At 29.7% G+C, this 22,032-nt stretch overlaps 1 protein-coding gene across 2 annotated transcripts in view; it reads right to left on the bottom strand.

Annotated features, from left to right (window-relative positions):
• Window positions 1-4,622: 4,622 nt before the first annotated feature.
• Bsg (immunoglobulin domain-containing protein Bsg) overlaps window positions 4,623-22,032 on the bottom strand; it is an 86,913-nt gene continuing 69,503 nt past the window's right edge. Inside the window, exons 2-6 of one of the 2 annotated variants that reach the window (XM_088263242.1) lie at window positions 18,650-18,764; window positions 16,780-17,063; window positions 13,722-13,907; window positions 11,927-12,062; window positions 4,623-4,869 (exon numbers count right to left, since the gene is read on the bottom strand). In XM_088263242.1, the coding sequence (XP_088119368.1) occupies window positions 4,857-4,869; window positions 11,927-12,062; window positions 13,722-13,907; window positions 16,780-17,063; window positions 18,650-18,764 (734 nt within the window). In that variant the 3' untranslated portion in view covers window positions 4,623-4,856. Of the gene's footprint in view, window positions 4,870-8,061; window positions 8,190-11,926; window positions 12,063-13,721; window positions 13,908-16,779; window positions 17,064-18,649; window positions 18,765-22,032 lie in introns of those variants that run through there. The other variant, XM_088263241.1, reaches the window with a different exon arrangement.

Here is a 22,032-nt window from a genome sequence, read left to right on the forward strand (position 1 = left end):
TATATATATATATATATATATATATATATATATATATATATATATATATATATATATATATATATATATATATATATATATATATATATATATATATATATATATATATATATATATATATATATATATATATATATATATATATATATATATATATATATATATATATATATATATATATATATATATATATATATATATATATATATATATATATATATATATATATATATATATATATATATATATATATATATATATATATATATATATATATATATATATATATATATATATATATATATATATATATATATATATATATATATATATATATATATATATATATATATATATATATATATATATATATATATATATATATATATATATATATATATATATATATATATATATATATATATATGTATATAAAATCTCATTGAAATATATAATAGAATTTGAGCGTAAGTGCTCAGTGTCAGAGAAGTATAATAATAATAAAAAAACTAACATTATTTCTAGTTTCAAACGTTGCATAGTATTTTTAACTCTATGCATATCGACGTGCCCTACGTAAAGTGCTCTAACTATATTTTGTCAATTTTGAGATATTTAGTGTATGTTATCAACTGACTGTTATCTACAAAAATAAACAATAAAAAAAAATGCTATAAAATAAATTACGCCTAGTTTTCAGGCGTATAAGACGCTATCTACATCGAATTTTCGAAATGAACTAAACTCCTAAAACGCTAACTACTTAATTTTGACAAAGTATAATGTTTTAAAACGATTTAATTGTGTTTTTGAATGTTCATTATTTTATCGTGCTTTTGAATGGATAATACTAGTTTTGAATTTCAGATAAAACCGTTAATCAATAAAAAAAAATTCGTTGAAAAAATCTTCTAAGCTCTCTCCTGTAAAGTGACAGATTTGCAGATAGAGTACTTTACGTAGGGGCTGTCGATATATTGTTTATGTCGTCTAGTACAAAGTCTTGCACAAGTATTTATATACATACCAATACATTTTCCAGACTTTGGCGGAGTAATTGTTTAATTATATAAGTTTGTAATTAATTGTATTAATATCACTGCCAACAAGTGTGATGAACGTTCGTTTGTGGAGATAACTTTCCTCATCTAGATATAAGGAAGAATGAATGATAATTATTTTAGAAAACACTTAAGCTTTAGTATAAAATGCGTCATCATGTCCGTTCTCCCATATACTATTGTATGTCGGAAGCTTTCAATGTTGTTATGTACTTGTATTATTATCCATAATTTTGAAAAAGTTTATCCATAGTAAATATGCACAGATATTACGAATCGGTTGTTTGAAAACCATTTCTTTATTTTATCTCAAAAATTTATTACCTACCTAAATTTCTTCCGAACATGATTACATAACAATTTAAAATGATTTGCATTTTAAATAAAAATGTTAATTTCTCTCTGGAACTGCATTCTTCCACTGCTGGGCCTGGGTGGCGATGTAAGGTCGATAATGCACTTCGACTGAAAATCATTTTATCTCAAGTCCCTACCAGCTAGGATTTACATTTTGATGTAAAGGTGGAGACTGACCGGAGCATTTTGTCGAGAAATGACGGAGCATGAGAGCATTCAGGCAGTCAGTACACCGAGCCGAGCCCTCCATCCATAGTTTTGGATGCTCGGTGATGCTCGCCGCGAGCGATGTTACGACGTTATGTTACGACGAAATGCTCCAGTCAGTCTCCAGCTTAATATGAATTCTTTTTTATGTATGATAAAATTGAGAATATTAGAAGTAGAGGTGCACTGAATATTGGTTCGGCTGACGAACAGACTACCAACCAGTCGGTCATTTTTTTAAGCCATCTAACCCGATGACCAGTCGGCTTACCTATTTTAAAAAACCCTCTTGTTGGAAGCGGAGAATATTTCTGAATTTTAAATCATCTACCACCGAAATAAGCGGAAATAATTTTTTGCATCACAGTCTATCATTGATTCAAAATATGAAAATAAAGGAAAGTAAGGATAAATTTATTTTTTAAACCTTCTAATTGCTATTATTTTTCTTTAATACATATTTTAAATATAAAGTTTACATGAAGTTGTGGAAAATGGAGGTATACATGTACTTTAAATTAAATTTAACTATCAAATTCGAAAGCAAGTCACCAATGTGGCCAATTACATAGTTGTTTTTGTTAAAAAATATTTTAAAAATCCAAAACGGCAAACAATCTTGACAGTAACAGATGTTGATAAAATATTACATTTAAAGTTATTATTTGTTATCATTTCAAGTAGGTCCTTGTGTAAATGGTGACCCAAATATGAAATCATTTTGGTGAATATATTAATTATGACAATACCGTGCATCAAAAAGTTTTTTTTCTCCAAGTTGCTCTTGAGAACCGCTGTCTTATTTTTCGGTGATAAGATGGAATTTCAAAAACGAATAAGTGGTTCAAACACTTTGTTTTTTTTTACCTGAAAATGTAAAAGATTTTCTCCAAAATTCTTGTGCCATATATAATAATATATAATTTTTCTTTATATTGCAATAAAGGTGTATTTTTTCCCAAGTGTAAACTGTTATAGGAATAGAAAATATAATCAAATGTGTTATAGACATATTTTTTTCCTTTTCTGTAACGGAAATATTTGACCATAAAAGAAAGGCTCCGAAATATTCAATTCTAAGTTTCTGGATTTCTTGATAAATGTTTTTATTTTTATTTTAATGTTTTTAATCTTGTTTGCTTTTTCACGCAAAATGGTTTTTGTTAAATCCTAACTCTATTCATTCAAGTATATTACAATAAATATACCGATAGTTGAATAGTCTTTTTTATATTAAAAACCTAACCATTTCCCATCCCTATTTGTCATAACATGAGGCATGCTGTGTAAATTAAAAACAAAATAGACATGATAAAAACTCATTAATTCAAACGATAATTGAAAACCAAATGTTTAATCAAAGTCTTGGAAATTCTTCAGTTTCTAATTACTGAGCTATTACTTTCCTTGCCAAAAGGTTAAAAGGAAAATAGGAACACAAAAATTTAAAAAGCATGGCTCTGATAGTAAATAATTGTTTTAAAAATATTTTGATAGTTTAGAAAAAAATACTATCTTTTATTATAGAAATTGCATAATTATTCTTCTACATCTTAACCAGAAACATAGTAGACCTCATGTGTTTTATATTTCCAGTCAGTGATTGCACTCAACTTTGATTTAAAAAAATATATGTATATGGAAAATTGTAATGCAGTGTCCGAGTCAGGTTGCGGTCCTGTGACTTTTTTTTAAAGATGGAGTTTGCATTTATTATTTACCTTGCTTATTATGTACAAGGTTTATAGATCAATAGGAGGATTTTTGTTTTTTCTAACTAAATAAAGATATTTTTATTTAAATTGTGATAAACTGTGTTGGGAACACGAGGGATAAACTAGTGTGGGCCAATCAAGAACTTCTCAGCATTTGCTCATTGCTGGGAGGAAACCACGTAAAACTCCTCAGTAGAAGGCGGACTGTTGACCGTTATCAACAGACCTTCTGTTCCACTAGAAGAGGGTACGGCATTTTGTGTCCTAGCTTGGTTTATGGTACCAATGTCCTTCAATATTTTTATCATGGTCCTGTGATTAGTGTTGGGGACTTCAAACATTTGAGTTTTTCGGTTTAAAGCACACCTTACGATATCTATTTTCAAGCACAAAAAGCTAACGCTTACCTGAAAAGAGTATTAAAATATTTGTGCATATAGAATACAATCTTTCTTTTTAAAATGTGTTCAATGGTGTGATGATTATGCAGCAAAATAAAAGGGATTAAAAATTAATAAAGAGAGATTTTATAGAAAATAAATTTAAATAAAAAATGGCATTATATTAATTTCAATTTCTTTAAAGGGCAGAAAAACATGGCAATGAGTGATGTCACAGCGTTTTAATTTTATTTTCTATGCTTCCATAATGTGAAATTTGCAGTTTATACAACAGTGGCACATTATGATTGACCAACATGGGCTGTGGAAATAAATGAATCAAATATCAATGAAGTTCTTGCCATCATGGTGATGCATTTGATCACAGATAGTTGACTGAATTTTGCAAAGAAAAGTAATGAAAATGATTGGTTTTTCTGGTTAATATAAATATAAAGAGTTTAAAATAATGTTGTGGTTGTCCATTTTTTATAGAATAATAAAATACCCCATATAGGATTTTTTTGTGCGCTAAATAGCTTAAAATATGAGTTAAAAAAATAGTAAACTCATATTATATGTACATTTTATCTAATAAAATATATCTTACTCTCTTTTTTGAATAAATAAATAATATCTCACCATCTCCTCTTGAGTAAATAAATAACAAGTTTTTTTTTTAATAATAAAATAAATTCTCAAAGTTTACAGGTAGTTTTGCCATTCAGAGTACTTTTCTAAAATACTGTTTTTTATGAGAATTTGTTTAATTCTATACTTTTGAAGCAAAATTCAGTGTACTATACTGGTTTGTACGGAAAACTTTGAGGATTTAAAAAAAGAAAAAAAAACTTAGTAAAACAAAAAATAAAAAAAGGCTTTTAAAATCAAACAAATAAAAGTGATGTTTAGAAAATAAATTTTATTACTTAACAATAAAAATGAAGGTAAATATTATGTATGAAAGTATAATATAATGAAATAAGTGTCAGAATGAAGAGAAGTAAGAGTTGAAGTGACTATTTAGAGTACAGGGTAAGTAAGGTGAAGCAGTGGTGGTGTGGCAGTAGCCCGGCTTCACAATATTGGAGCATCTATACTTCACTTCCATCAACATATGTTCCACTTGTAACAGCTTATCCCTTTTTCCTAAAAGCAGAGGAAACAAAAAAACACGCCAAATCAATATTTTGTTTTATTAACTGTTTGAGAGATATAAGATTCTTTCCAAATTAATAAAATAATAAAGTACTAATAATTTTACATACAACCACAACTCTAAAATAATAAATGGTAACAATAGTCATAATTCAACGTATTCTGCAAACTCGCTAATCGTTATAACATTAAACCAAGTGAAATAAGCAGGATTCGAAAGAGGGCTGTTTTATTTTAGATAGGTTTATTATAAAATTAAGCCAAGAGTTTACAATAGTCAAAACTAAAAGCACGAATATAGATTTAAACTTATGGTTGTATGGGCACGAGGTATTTACAACTAAATATGTATAATGTTCAAATAAAATTATGAATATAAGTAATGTGTGCTGTATTATTAGTTCCATCACCACCATACTCGATATTTTGTGAATTGCTTAAATAACAACTTTGATTTAACAATTTTATATTATTTATTAATTCCATAATGAACAATTTCTATTGTTTATTTTCAATAAAAATATCAGATATTTGTATTATATAAGCCAAATAACTAGAAAAAGATTGTAGCATGCCTTAATTTAAAACTTCATAAAAATATAATAATATATAATCAACGATTCACACATCAAAATGTTACGCGTACAAAAATGATGAAGTATAAAAGAAACATGCAGAGCTGTTAAATATTATCCATATTAGTTGAAATTGGTAGTTATCCTAAATTAAGTTTATTTGGTGCCAAAGGTGAAGAGGGTCACTTTCTGTCTCCGCTGGGAAGAGTGTCCGCGTACTCCGCGCGACTCTCAAGGGACGAGAGAGTCGCTCCGCCACCCTCTCAGTGGAGTGGCAGCGGAGCCAGTGCACGGCCACTCCCCATGCAACCATTATCTATCTAGTAAGAAGAGAATTACCTAAGTATATTTGACTTGTATAATAGATTGAAGTGCAACATTAATTCCAAAGGTTAAACCGCTACATGAGGCGGGATGGAGTACGCCTCGTGGCGCAGGTTCCCATTCCTAACAAGTGCATTGCTTCCAGAGGATTAAAGTCTCTAAAGATATTACACAGAATTCTTATAAAAGCAGTTTTCATCTATCGGGTTAATTTAGAATAGAAACGAATTAAGGATTTTGTTCTAGTATAAGTACACGTACATTAGGAGATTTCCATACTTAGTAACTTGTCTGACAGTCGCAGAATTAAAGTAATAACGGTTTATCGAGTAGATAAGAATAACTAATTGTAATAATGCGATATTTTAACATACAATGTCAGCACTTCAGGCAAAAGAAAAAGAACTATCACAAAACAATACACCTGAAATACATAGTTGGTATCGATAAGCGATACGTAGTACCTCGACGAGTACTTTAGCCATAAAAGTCCAGGAGAATAGTTTGCGATTTCGCGCAAGTAGAAACGTAGTAATAAGTAACCGGTAAGACTATTATTTAAGATTGGTTTATTTTATTTAGATGTGAAATCGATTTCTAAACTTTATACGGTAACTATTTTTTATTATCTCTAAATTTTCAACTTTTAGCATAGAAAAGAAATCTACCTACATTTCAATTAAAACAAATAATAACATTCCCTGATAACAAGTACATACAAACAAAGTGGAGTGTGTAATATTATAATATTATATACTTATATAACCATTACCTAAATATAATATACATTCTCTTCATATGTACATATTACAATGCCAAGAAAACTGGCACTTAATATTTTACAGACTTTCTTCATTGTCCTCGAGTGTTATTCACCAAGTGTTATACATTATAATATTGCTGTATTGAGAATAGCTTTAAGGTGGGTATTAGTGTTTTTATTCATTATGTACACGCATTTTAATCAGTAATTTTATTTATCTGGTACAAAATTCTATTCCAATTAACGCATTCACTCGCGTGAACTGTTATTATTTATTTAAGGTACTAAATTTCATATTACGCAGAAATTAACTGTTTTATAAGGAAAACACTATTCAATGGTGAAATATATTCTTAATCTCACATTGTCTACCGAGGTAAGTATTGAATAATCCCTAAGTGGCGTTTTCTATTAGAAAACCATAGATACATTGGAGTTCTTTATAAGTACGGGTATACCGCCAGATTGTATCCGCTTAATTCACTCCACTTATCAGTGATTGAATAACACAAGTAAATTAAGCAAATGTTTACAACTTATTCTATATACTAAAATTGCTTGTCATCAAGTTATTTCTTCTTCATTTCATACAGTATTACCCGTTAGAAAAACTCAGCCAATAGGCCAATTGCACCTCTGCTAATTTATATAGGAGACTTCTAATAGATTTATAAACAAAATCTTTGTTGACTTATTTGAACAAAGATACTCTTTTATAAATCCATAGAATGCTAATAATATACTCTATACAAGTGAAAGCAAATACAATAAAATTACGGTTATACAAAAGTAAATTTACAAACAAATCTATCAAGTAAAATTTTCAACATATAAATTTGTTTAAAATGAGAAATACGTACATACAAATATTCCTCTACATAGTAGGTATAACAATGTTACAAAACAGTAGAAACCAAATACGTTATATAACACAAGTTCAGATTTACTAAACCATCAAAAATGTAAGAAAATGATTTAGATTTGAACACGTATTTATATGGAAAAATAAATGAGGGAAAAAGAATTGGTTAATCGGGCGGACATGGAATAATTAGCATATATTGCGACACCATACTTAATGTTCCACGCAGGCACTCACTTAACATTTCCATTCGTGTAAAGACAAGTCTTATTTCGGATAATTATAATATAATCATTATTATAAGCATTAGCAAATTTTACTAATAAATTGTAACACACAATGGCAGTTTTGTATAGGCTTTTCTTTCCAACAATTTAAATACTTTTCAAATATAAATATCATCTTCATATACAACATCGTAAATTAACAATTGTAAAATAGATTATGACACATCTAAAAAATGAAGGCAATTGTCAAGCAACAAACATTTCATATAAGCGCCGCCCCGCTCGTGTTCTCACTTCATCGATCGGCAGCGGCGACCGGCGACCGGCGACCACCGATCGCCGACATTATCCGACTAGACTGCGCAGACTTTACATGAAAGTGAAAGGAGAATGTAATACAATAATATCTAAGTATTCCTGATGGTTCACATACACCGTAATTGTTCCACCATTCCCAACTGTAAACGTGGATGGTTCGTTATACACTCTGTTCCTAAATACGCCTATCTCACTTTCTGTGTCGCACGTCGCGCTCCTTGCTGTGGTCCGGAGTATGTTTCCTGAAAACATGTAACAGTTTCCATGAGACGGAACTATCTCACGAGACAGCTGACGCAAGCCGGGTGAGCCACAACTCGTGCTGATGAGTTCAACCAAAGGTATGGAAGAAAGCCAAACTTCTACATGATCGATGCGCTCTCCAAAATCACTACAGCATTACATTTAAGAAAAACGGTAAGCCAGTCACTGAAGAATGCAAAATAACTATAGATAGATATAATTACAAATTGTACAACAGATTGAACATACATACATACATCGGAAAATATTCAAATTGTATTTGTTGTCATGTGATGTGTACAAAGTGTAAGAAATATTACATATATTTTTGTGAACAGGTTAATAATTCTTGAACAATAATATTATTTCTTTAACCTGTGTATAATAGATATATGAAATTAATTAGTTTCACTAACTTTGTCTCCTTCATGTGTCGATTTTTATTTATAGACTTTACACTGACTTGTGTTTAGGCTTATTTATTATAAGAAACAATAAAAAAAATTATGTATATTTTTCAAAATTTATATTTGAAGCACTAGTTTTGTGATTTTAATAATAAAATTAAAAAAAATCGATTTGCATGATAATGTTCATAAACATTATATGATCTATTTAAAAAAAAAAGCATTCATGCAAATAGATTTATTCCTTATATTCAACAATAAAAGGTCTAAACACAAGACTTCGGAATCTCAGTAAAATGAGAAACATCTCTTTGAAAGATGGATGATGACAGAATATACATATTAAAAACAATATGTTGTGTACCTTCATGTATTATGTGATTGTATGAGTAACAACTTTATCTTTTTAAAAGATGTGTACACAAGAATAAACCTTCATTAATGAATTCCTCAAATACTTGGCTATATTGTTTTGAAAGAAATAAAGATATAAAATTTTAAATATGTAGCTCAATTGATTTTTAAGTAACTGCGAAAAACAAAATAATTGTGTTTATTCATTTGTTGCTCAAGTTAACGTAAATTGTTAAAGAATATTTATATATAAAGGAAACAACGGGCTTTCTAATAGAATTCACATACTCTAGACTTTTAAACCAAGTAGCAATTGATATTAAATATTCAATCATTCCTATACAAATTTCTCATAAATATTTAATTCATAAACCATTTTAATCCTATTTAGACATAAAAATTTGGTGGCCCCATTGAGAGTAGATATATATATCGCTGATTACGTTACAAATATGCGGATCGACAAAATTGTTTTCTTCCAAAATAAAAATACATTTACATAATAGTAAAAAAAATAATTCTTGTATTCTCATAGAAAATTACACCTTCAGAGTTTGCATGAGTTGCATGGTGCTAAAATCTTTCACACAAAGATATTAATAATAAAAGTTTTGCATCATTTTATTCCTGCTAGACTTAAAAAAAAGCGATATCACCGATTAAATATTGACAAAAATTATCGGAGAGCCTTACATTATATTTGCTAGTTTATTTTCATAGAATGTTATTATTGTTATTTTAGTTAATACTTATTTAAAGTTTTTTTATGAACACTATTAGAAAAGCTTATTTTCTTATAAAAAATATGTATTCACAAGTGTTTTTCCTTAATAAAGAAGTCTACAAATATGGCTGTGAAGCATTAATAAACAGGGTTTATGAATTGAGTATGTGTTGTGTAATTAATTACTAGAAAATGGAAAATCATGCGAAATTTACCCATGCATAAAGCTTTAAGAATTATGAGATAGGAATTAAATGATGGTATATTTCAGGTTTCTTAAAAATGAATGACATTATATTTAATTACAAAGTAAAGTAAAAGATGAAATATACATTCAGGATGGATATGAATAAATAATTTATAATATGGAAAATGTAAATAAATAAGTTTTTTAAAAATTGGGAGCTTCAGTTTTATAAAAATGTCCAAATTTCAGGTGGTTAGTTGACGAATACAAAACTAAAACTCCTATATTTTATGAAAGCATAAACATTTGGAAGTTTTCGGATGATTAACAAATACAATAGAAAAAACTGTGCATAGAAAAATTATAAATGCATGTGATATATGTAAATAAAATTATATAAAATAATAATAATTACACGAATATAAATAATATTTGACATTATATACATTTAAATAAATAACCATGAAAATACAGAGAGAAGGAAAAATTAACTAGTTTGATTATAAAAATAATGTTTAAGAAACATTGCATATAATAGGCACATAAATAATACAGAGAAGTTTTTTTTTTAATTATTGAAAATTACATTTTTTTAAAAAACATTAAAAAAAAATCAACTTTTTCAATGACATTCAATTACATATTAAATAAAAAGAAATGAGTAATTACATATATTTAAAAGTTAAACCTAAAGTTAACTTACAACTGACACAAATTGATAAACTGAATTGTAACACATGTTTCGATTAGATTAAAATCATTACTATCACTATATAAGGTGGTTGATATTGAGTCCATTAAAACATGTCGCTCACTCCTTTCAAGAACGTCATAAATCAAAAATCGTGAATTTTGAGTTGGGCATGTTTTCGGAATGCCCAGAAAATGTATTATATCCCAGCAAAAGGGGCATATTTTAAACTTAATATTTACCCGCTACAGGGCAGAAAATGTTGTTTTTGCATTTTGATGAAAAGGTATTGTTTAATTATTTTTTTAAAATATAATAAATATTTTTCAAATGGAGAAAAAACCTTCAGGTTTTACCTAAAAAGATCTGTTGCATAGTAAAAAGTTCAGTAAGTGGCTTCATATTTGTTTTTAGTACATTGTATTATATTTTTCAACTTTAAAAACGTTCTCCTGAAAAATCAAGTTTTTGATTTATGACGTTCTTGAAAGGAGTGAGCGATGTGTCACAATACAATTACAAAAATGTGTGATATTTACTAACTGAACTACAATTTTTTTAAAAGTAATGTGAATTCTTAGAATTTAATTAAGTCGACAAATATAAAACGAAAATATCTAGAAGTCACTAAAACTATCTATTAAAAACCAAAAAAATTGTGAGAAATGGATTGCTTTTCTTGAGTTAAAATTATTAGTTTTCAAAATATACATGTTTTCAAATTCACATAGATCTTCAATGAAAAATGTAGATATCTAGCGAATTAATTAATAGTTTTTTTCATGTATTCAAATGTAATAAGTAGCTGGTGGTTTACAATTTTCTATCAAAATAGTAAGGAAAAACAAATTTATTCTTACATTTATCAAGATAGGCATCGAACCCACCATTTAATCACCACAAAGGGAGTTGCACGTTACAATTCATGTGCGGCTTTTGCAAAACTAAATTACCGTCTGGTACATGAGCCCTTATTCCTTTAAGACACTTAAACCGACAGTTCCGGTCTGGAATCAATGTGAAAAGATAACACGTTAACTATGGAGTATAGATAACTTTGATTTGACTTTTTTTGACAATTTTGGCATTTCGAAACCTGTTATCGATGAGTTTCGTTAAGAAGTTAGTGATAATGAACAATAAAATATTTGTTTTTTTTTTTTTTACAGAATAGAAGTAAAGTTAAAGTTGTCTATATAACGTAATTAATGCATTATCTTTTCACCATAATTTCAGTCCCGGAATATGCAGCCACTTTTTAAATCCAACATTTTACAAACTCCATTGAAAATTCTAGCTAAAAATGTAAATATCAATAAAAGATGAATAAAAACTAAAAAGTGTATTAGGAAAAGTATTTTGAAAGGACTTACTGATCGGGACTTTGGTCAGTATCAGACTCCTCCATATCAGGCTTGTTTCGCCTCTTCTCGTAAATCAGGATGATGGCACATAAAACAAACACTTCGGCACAGATACCCAGGAATGGCCACAAGGCGGCCAATTTATCTGGAAGCAGACACAATCATTTTACTAACTTAAATTCATTTTTTATTACACACATTCTTCACCCTACTTAAATGATAAGTTGCCAGGTAAAAAAATTACAATTTTATTACCTGGCAATTTTTACAATCAAGAGCACTTTGGTTTGTTAGCGGATAATGTTTCAATTGCATCCACAATGTACTGATCAAATATACAAAAAGTTTTAAATAAAATAAATAAATATTGCAAACACTTTAAAATAAATATATTTTTTTTATTTGATACACATTCATTTTCTATATCTAAATATCTAAAATATATATTTTTTGTAAAAAATCATGATGAGATTATTTTTCCCAGCAGGTTGATTAAATATGTTATATTAAAGTAAAGCTAAAAAAAGATTTAATAAGCTTATGGTAATTGTAACAATGTATTAAAATATTTAACTTATCTTGAATTAAATTTATTAACTGTTAAAAATCTTTAATTTTTATTTACTGTAAATATAAATAATAATAGGAAAGTGATTGGATTTTAACAGTAGTATGTTCATTAAATTTTATTCACCGTAATCAAATTTTTGGCACAATATTTAAAAACCATTCGTAAGAATGGTACATAAGTATATTATAATACATTATTTTTTAAATGTACTAAATTGCATTGTGCCTTAAGTTAAAGTCCAAATGAAATCATGTATCAAATATATAAATAACAAAACGCGCATTAAACATAAAAAGCTTATACTGCATGCTTTCAAAAACTACATGCGTCATGGAAAAAATTAAAATTGCCAACTAAGTAAAAAAAAAAACAAAATATCTTAAGAAAGTATTTGTCTTTTTTGCATTTTTCTATAACACGCTTATACCATAGCTATGCCATTATTATACATTGATAGAGTTAAGTGAATGGTCATGCAATAACTAAAACTGGATTAAAAACACAAAATATTGATACACAACTAAGAAATTTTACAATTCAAACTACTAAAAACAATTCAATATTAGTATAACACCACAAGCATGCTTACACTGGGAGAATGCCTTCTGATTTGTTATTCTTCAATCAATTACTTAATGACGTTGACTGTTATGCATTTAAAAGCATAAGTGTTGAATTACGTCATACAAGGCGTATGTACACCTTTAATTTCTGTTTAAAAAGACAGCAAGAAAGAATTCTCCCCGGAATAGAGTAATTATCACATTTATAAAATATAATTAAATTCAATATATATATACAATATATACATATATATATATATATATATATATATATATATATATATATATATATATATATATATATATATATAAATGTAAAACCATGGTATTACTCACAAGGAGCCTTGTAATAAATTAAATTAAAGTTTATTTCTAGTTGTGATCTTTATCTATCTTTTGTTTGGTGCCCAAAACACAGATAATTCATCGAAGTGTAGTATTAGCTAACTTTAATATGGTTAACAACTTTATTTTAAAGCATTTGTAATTGGGTTTATGAATAGAACGTTATATTCCATATTTTTTTTGTATATATTTATATTTATGTTATTAATGATTAATTGATTACTAAGAAGGAAACTTTTAATATTATATTTATAAAAAAAGATGAGTATCTCCAGTAATGTCTTTGTGAAAACGCTCATTCTTGAACTGTGTGTTGGGCACTTACCCTTGACCCTAACGAAGGTGCCGTCTCGTGTAGAGTTGACAAACTGGCTGGCAATGTTGGTCGCTCGGCAGTAGTAGTCCCCCCTGTCCTCGGGCGTGACTTCCGCAAGCGTAAACACGGCATTCTTCACACCATTCTCATCAGTTAACGATACCCTTCCCCTGCTTTCCGTGTACGTCTCATTTCCTAGAATTTACAAAACTTCTATTAACTTCACAGGATTGTATGGAAACGATAAAACAAAATCGATTCTAAGGAGTAAGTACGAGATGTTGCGTTTGCGCTTAATTCAATTGCTTTCAAAATTATTTAAAAAATTTCTCTTTTTGTAAGTTAAGTGGACTTTCTCATTTAGTTTAAAGATTTTGTACAATCATTCGAAATACCATCTTAAAAATACATATTTCAATAAAATACCTATGGGTTTTGGTTGAAGATTACTAAAACCCTCTCACAAAGCAGTGGGTAGAAACTAGCATTGAAATTTTCAATAATTTGAAATAATCCAATGATACCTTATGAAAAAAAAAATTACAATTGTATATTTGAAATTTCTACACAATATTTGAATATCAAAATTGAATTGCTTTGTATAATATGATAGATGTTCCAGTGAAAAAAGAATGGAAGAATCCTAAATTCCATTAAAATCAAGTCAATATGATAGTACACAATTACATTTGATAAACATGTTTGCAGAAGAATATTAAATTTTAATGGAAGGTGATAAAAACTGCCAAGGTGAGTTGAGGAAGATGAACAAATATTGATGCTGCTGATTATATGAAATGTACGTGTAGCAATAAAATTATTATGTATTATTAAATTAACACATTTAACTCAAAATAGAATATGGTTCTGCAGATAAATTTGTGTCATAAAACTTCTAAGATTTTCATGCCAATAGGCATGAATACAGATGGTGAATATTTTGGGTTATTATGCAATAAGTTGATAATACTTCTTGCCAGTATTACAAACAGTAAAGCGTAGAAATTAGGATGATTATTATTATTACCCTCAACTATGTTTTGCAAATGAATAAGATAACACAGAACATTACATTAAAAAATCAGCTGTGATAATGGACACTAAAATGCAACCCAAAATATCCACAAGTATCGCACTAATGACATCAATAGTAAACCAGAATGATATTATCAGAAAACGATTGATATTTTATATGATATAACGAAAAGATATTGTTTTAAAATAATGTTCTAAGTAATAAAATCAAAGGTTTTACCATTTAATGATACAAGTGATTACAATTTTTTGCTTCTTTTTTGTGAAAACGCAAAGCATTTTAATAAGATATTTCGATAAACGAAAAACAAATTCTATAACATTAAAATGGTAAATACATTTTTTTTTTTAACAAATGAATTCAACATATTTACATTTCATACAGATATACAAAACCCCGATGGTAAGTTTTGAAGTGAGGTAGATTTTTATAATTTCTACTTATTCTTCTGGGAGTGAACACATCAAATTATTAACAACTTCATACATTTACATTTACGTTTTAGGCAACATTATATAATTTAAAAACAGGTCAGACTTGTAAAATGTAGTCTAAAGTGTATATTGAGTTAAAACAATAAATGCTTCATTGTTACGATTCATGGCATGCGAGTTCTGGGTGTGCCAGGACTGGTTTGGTCGCGCTGTATGTCCGCAGAGACCACTTGAAAAGAAACATAAATTAAAATAAATTATATAAAAATAATTAATGTTTAATTAATTTTTTAAAAGTTTATTCTGTGATTAACCACTTAACAGTTGAATTTTGGCAAGAAAAATTTCCAGTGCAAGAAATCGTCACCAAAAAGTCGAAATAAGACCGCCTGAACACTGCTCAAGTTAGTCAATAAAACAAAAACAAAAATAAATTTGGATCAAGCAAATCAATACCGAGAAATCTGAATACGATTTTCCCGAGCAGCACTCGGGCTCATCATTACAATGCAAACTCCTTGCCCGAGTCACACTCAGGCTTAACTGAGAACTGGTTAGCGGTGTTAATCATTGTGATTGAAAAATTAATAAACATACAGTATTTTACGGACTATAAGACACACCATAATTTTTTAAGCAATTTTTAAAAGAAATAACATGTAACCATTTTCATTACAAAATTGCAAAGTCAGACTAATAGAATATTATTCTATTAGTCTGATTCTCATCACTACAATGTTGCCAGAGAGAGATAGGTTTCCCGCAGCATTGAATATATGGTTGTAGTACCATGATCAGTGTCACAGACTGTGAGTTTCTAGATTCTCATAATGGTAAAACAATTTATAACCATATGCCTGAACCACGGAAACACTGTTGAGCTAAGGAAGAAGTTAGTTTTTTTTCTTGATGGATATGATGACTGCTGATAGTTGTCTCATATTTTCTGGTGAAATTAAATGAATTTTGGTAAATGTAGTTAGTCAGATAATGTAATAAAAACAAAACTATATGACAGAAAACTAAATGTAGCACTTTAAGACAGGTGAAGTAATCAATGTAATGAACTGATGGTGCATGCTATGGTTGGTGGCTTGATGGTCGGTATATATCGATAGTTTACCCTGTGACGGGTGAAGGGTCCCTCTACGTCGAGTAAGAGCTAGAGGAGGCGCATGGCGCACTATGGTCTGGTATGTTTTATGCCAATTGGCCACACTGCCTGTGTGCACTTAGTTTTTCTCAATATGAAATATTAATTGACACTTAGGACGGGAAAGATATTTCTACCAGTTCGGTCGATTGATGCTTAAGGACGGGAGGGGTTTTTTACCTTCTGCACCAGCCTCATTTCAAAGTCAGAAAAGAAGGAATTATGTGATATTTTTATATGAATATTATGTACCAATCTCTTTGTTAAGGTTTAAACTATTTGTACAGAATTGTCAAACCCTGTCGCCAGCGGTCCGCAGGCGTAAAAAACAGCCGTCTAAAATATGTTAACAGAGACTACACACAGCAGCACACACACACACACACACGTGTAGTATGTGTAGGTTAGGCCACACAGTTGCCCGACTGTAGAGTCGGTACGCACCGATAGTCCACTCCACGACGGGGGAGGGGTTGCCGACGGCGCCGCAGACCAGCTTGAGCTTCTCGCCCTCCACGACGCTGGTGTTGGGCGGCAGCTTGGCGGCGGGCTTGGCCACCACGTTGATGTCTGCGCTCATGTCGGCGCTGGCGTTGGCGGGCCGACACGTGTAGCTGCCGGCGTCGCCCTCCTGCGTGCGCTCAATCAGCAACTTGTTCTCGTTGGGGATCAGCCGATAGCGCCCTTGCAGACTGCTCACCTCTGATACGGGCTTCTCCTCTTTTAACCTGGAAGTGTAATGCGACAAATGTTATAAAAGGTTACCTAAACAATTTACAACATATGCACTTGATAAATAAGTACAAATGTACCATATTTATTGTAACTGCAGACAGTTGATACAATTCCATTTAAAATTTTTGGGTATAATATCCAAAATTATACAAGGTTGGATTGAAATCTCATTTTATTTACATATACTTATATGATAATATGTGACACGTTTCAAGAATTCTAAATTACAAATGTACCATATTATCGAGTTATAACCGCAACTACAAGGACTGCAACTGTAAGGAGTTATGACTCGACAACATCAATACAACTTGAAAAAAATAACATACCAAGGAGTAAAAATATATCGGTATATTTGATTTTTTAAGTATGTGTTAACTTAACAGTCGAATTTTGGTAAGAAAATTTACCGGTGCAAGAAATCGCCACCAACAAGTCGAAAAAAGACTGCCCAAACACCGCTCGGGTTAGTAAAAAAAAACAAATATAATAAACATATTTGGCTCAGGAAAATCGAGACCGAGAAGTCAGAATAGGATTTTCCCGAGTAGCACTCAGGCTCATGATTAGGTTGCAAACTCTTTCCCCGAGTCACACTCGGGCTAAACTGGCAAATGCTTAATAGATCATGTAATGAAAGTATTGGGTATTTAAATCTAAATCAGAATTTCATAAATATTTACAGAACATGTTGAAATTCTTAAGTATAATTTCAACATGTTCTGTAATAATATAATATAAATAAAAATAAATACAACATTTTGAGTGTGTCCAAATACTTGTTCAGTTAGTGTGATTATAATCCAGGATTTGGACCTCACATACTAATATAAGAGTTTCTGCTTAATAGAAAGCTTCTTTACATCTCACCAATAGATGTCTCTAGTGAAGTTCTAGTGATTCAAGAACAAGGTTTCTAAATTGGTTCATATATAAAGAACTTCCAAGAATTTGAGTAGTGTGGTTGTCAATAATGGGTAGAATTGGTGAATATTACACGTGTGTAAAGTGATCACTTAAACCAGCTGATGACGGTCGTCAGCCCCGTAAATGCCCAGACTTCCATATTCTTCTTCATCTTTGATGAGATGTCAAAAAATAATATAAAAATAAATAATTTATACAATATAATAAAATAGTGAGCAATTTTCACCATTAGGAAACTATGCGAAAATTTAACTCGATCTGGAGATACACTTTTGTAAGAAAAAAAGGCAATATATACTTTTTTTAAATTACCACTCCAAAAATATGTGAGTATCATATCTATTCCATGTTTCGTGGGCAAATATGAAACTTTAGTGAAAAGAATATTTAAATATTTGACTCACCGGGTATTTCAATACATCCCATTAAAAAAAAAAATTGAATAGTGCAAACATTTTTATTTTTGCTGAGAACAGATTAATTAAAAATTGTTTAACAATATAAATGTAATTAGAATTTAAATAAATAATAATTTGTTATAATTTAAATTCATATCTCACTTTTTACGAAAGTACGAAAAATATATTAAAGTGTGTAAACTTTTAAATGAATACAAAATCAGATTTTTAAATAATAAAAAAAAAAGTCTTACCATTCTAATGTGTATGGTTTGTCTGGTACAAATGTGACATTACAGCTCAGTACTAAGGGACCTCGAATGTCGTATAATTTGTAAGTTTCGAAGTCATAGTTGGCTTTCACAGAACCTGGAAGCAAAGAAAAGGAAGTTTTTAGTTCAAGGGTCAAAAGTAGAAGATCAAAAATAGTAAAATCGGGCCAGTGTTTAGGCCGGTTGGGCTCTAATGTGTGGAGTTGGCAAGAGAATGATGAGAGTCGTCTGAATGCAGTCAAATGTGTGGCAAAACAATATATAGAATAAAATAACAAGTATATAGTTTTTTCCACATATTTTTTATTTGACCAATGACCGGGTTTCGTTGTAACCGACATTATCAGACTGGTGAATGATGATGTCGGTTACAAAAAAAACACGGTCGCTGGTCAAATAAAATTTAATTTTAAGTAGTATAAAGATAGATAAGGTATTTGTAGTACTCGTATAAAGGTACAAAGCCCTGATGTAATATTTGTACGAAAATAGTACAATTAAAATATAAAGTAACCACTTTAAATAAATAAAAAATTCCTTAATTTATTCGGCAGCGACTTTGTGGTTAAATCTATCCATTTTTAATTTAAGTTGATTGTTAAAAAAAAAACATTTGCATAATACCACTTCATGAGTTTCATTTCATTACACACGACTAGTTTCGAAAACTACAGATGTTTTCATCTACAGGTGAATGTTTTCTTCTACGTGTCACAATAGATTTGAAGAAATAGTGGTATTTACCAACTAAAACTTAAAAATTGATGATTAGAAATTCATTAAAACAATAGTTTTGTTAAATCGTCATCCAAGAGCAAATTTTGGTAAACAATATACATGTGAAAAGGGACTAAAAATCCGTACGACAAGAGGTTGAAATAAATTAATAGATATGGCCGAAATAAAATATCGCATTCGCTGTGATAAACAGCGAAACGAATATCGAATTAAATATGCACATCAAATAATCGTAAATTGTACAAAGCCAATATCGGGAACAAACAGCATCGAGATAATAAAATCAGCGGCGATTTGTTTATAAAACAATAAACGAAAATCTAATATTAGCGCCACGCTGATATATCTTGCGTGTTTTTAGTGATATATTCTGTTTCGGCTAATTATAGCGAGCGATAATTCTATAATACTAAAAGTATGACGTCTTACTTAATTTTTATTAAATAATAATAAAACCCTTATCCGCACCCCAATGGTGCATAGGGCACTGCGTCATATAAACGCAGCGTTATCTTGATCGTTTACACATGAAGGAAAGGTGATCAGCCCTCCGCTTCAAGTACCAGTCCAGGGTAATATTGAATAAATATTACAGTGAAAAAATCAATCATATTTATTCTTACCCCCCCCTGGGAATCGAACCCGGGTCCTCCAGAACGGTAGCCGAGCGTGCTGACCATTACACTACGGAGGCGGATTTTTATTATGTTAGGATAATATAACAAGTCCGAAAATTAATAAAAAAGTAATATTAAATAAAAAGTTAATAAAATGTTAAACTAGCATGCATGAAGTCGTGGGTTAAATTTCTAATTATGTTAACATCAGTGTGTTATGAATAATTCAATTACTAGACTAGGCAGTCTTGTAAGTCAGACTTGTAATTACTAGACTATCACAGTAAAATTATAACGAGCTAAGTACCTACGTTGTGTAGAAATTTAACTTCACTTCCATGGTAAAAAAAAACAAATATTAATTTTAGTAACATTCTTTATCGATCATTTATTTGAAACTTCTTGTACATAATATATCGCTCACTCCTTTCAACAACGTCATATTTCGAAAAACTAGATTTTTCAGGAGATCGTTTTTAAAGTTTAAAAATATAATAAAATATATTAAAAATAAATATCAAGCAAATTATTGAACTTTTTACTGTGAAACAGATCTTTTTAGGCAAAACCTGAATGTTTTTTCTCCATTTGAAAAATATTTAGTATATTTAAAAAAAAAAATTAAACAAAACGTTTTCTTCAAAATGCAAAAACAACACTTTCTGCCCTGTGGCGGGTAAATATTAAGTTAAAAATATGCCGCTTTTGCTGGGATATAGTAAATTTTCTGGATATTCCGAAAACATGCACAACTGAAAATTGACGATTTTTGATATTTGACGTTGTTGAAAGGAGTGAGCGATATGTAGATTGGCGGGCTTATTGCTAAGAAGGAATATTTTCAATCCAACAAAAAACAGACTCGCTTGTCTAATATCACTAAATTCCACTAGTGATGGCCAGGCAAAGTTTGTAATTGGAGAACCGTCAATATGGATTAATAACAACTTTTAAGAACTCCAAACGTTTCACGGTAATTCTATTCCCGAAGCATAAAGCCGAGTTCACATCGAGAAATTCGATTTTTTTTGCAACGGTGTTTCCTGAAAGTCGTGGAATACAAATACAAAAAAACGTGCCCCTTATATGAACACGCCAAACGAGAGCGAGAGAGTTTAAAGGTTTATTTCAGATGAGCCTATTTAGCACGATTTGTGATACATACGGATTACATTTCGGGAAATACGTAAGGTCAATGCGTATCCGACACGAATCGCGCTCGTGGAACACACCCCAACAGAAAACTTTGACGAGCGAAAGAAATACATACGATTTCGTATAAAAATAAGGGTATTAGTTGCAAAATAAGAGTTCACTAGGAAATAGAGTGTCCGAGATATTCATGAAAAATTCTTAACTATTTTATAAAAAACATGAAAGTTGTTGAAACATTTGGACGGTTTTTAGGTTATTTATAATAGAACTTTGTTTTACAACGCAGTTGTTATTTTAGATTTTAGCTTATATATATTATTTATTTTGGTATAAATACTAGTTCGGTGGATAGCTTTTCAACGCCCTCAAATAGGTGTATTCTAATAATTACGTACGTAGACGTGTTATGATGTTTTAAAGAAACTAAGCACGTTACGCTACCGTAATTCAGTGTAATGCTCTGGTTATAATAATTACTGGCGAAAGCTTAAATTAATGGCTGTCGCGATTATCGGTTGGAAAATATTTTCCATTATATCTTGTTGAACCCAAACGGTCGTATAAACGTAAACAGTTTACACAAACCGCTTCCAATTTGTATGACGATTGACTTAATATCGACTTCGGTACGGAATTAATAGAGAACACAGAGAATAAACGACCGAATGCTCTGCATTATGTTTCTCGAGGCAATATTTCTAAATTGATTATTTTGCGTAAGCTAAAATAGTTTTATGGCTTTATCCACTCCTACGGCAACTTCGCATCGCGCCGAGTTTGTAATCTTTGTAGATTGTGTAAACAAACTTTAAAAATATTAGTTTTATACATCCGTTTATTGAGTAAAATAGATAA

This window comes from Brachycentrus maculatus, unplaced genomic scaffold (assembly GCF_059751285.1).
Source record: "Brachycentrus maculatus isolate JH-2025_06_01 unplaced genomic scaffold, ASM5975128v1 h1tg000197l, whole genome shotgun sequence".
Taxonomy (NCBI): Eukaryota; Metazoa; Arthropoda; class Insecta; order Trichoptera; family Brachycentridae; genus Brachycentrus; species Brachycentrus maculatus.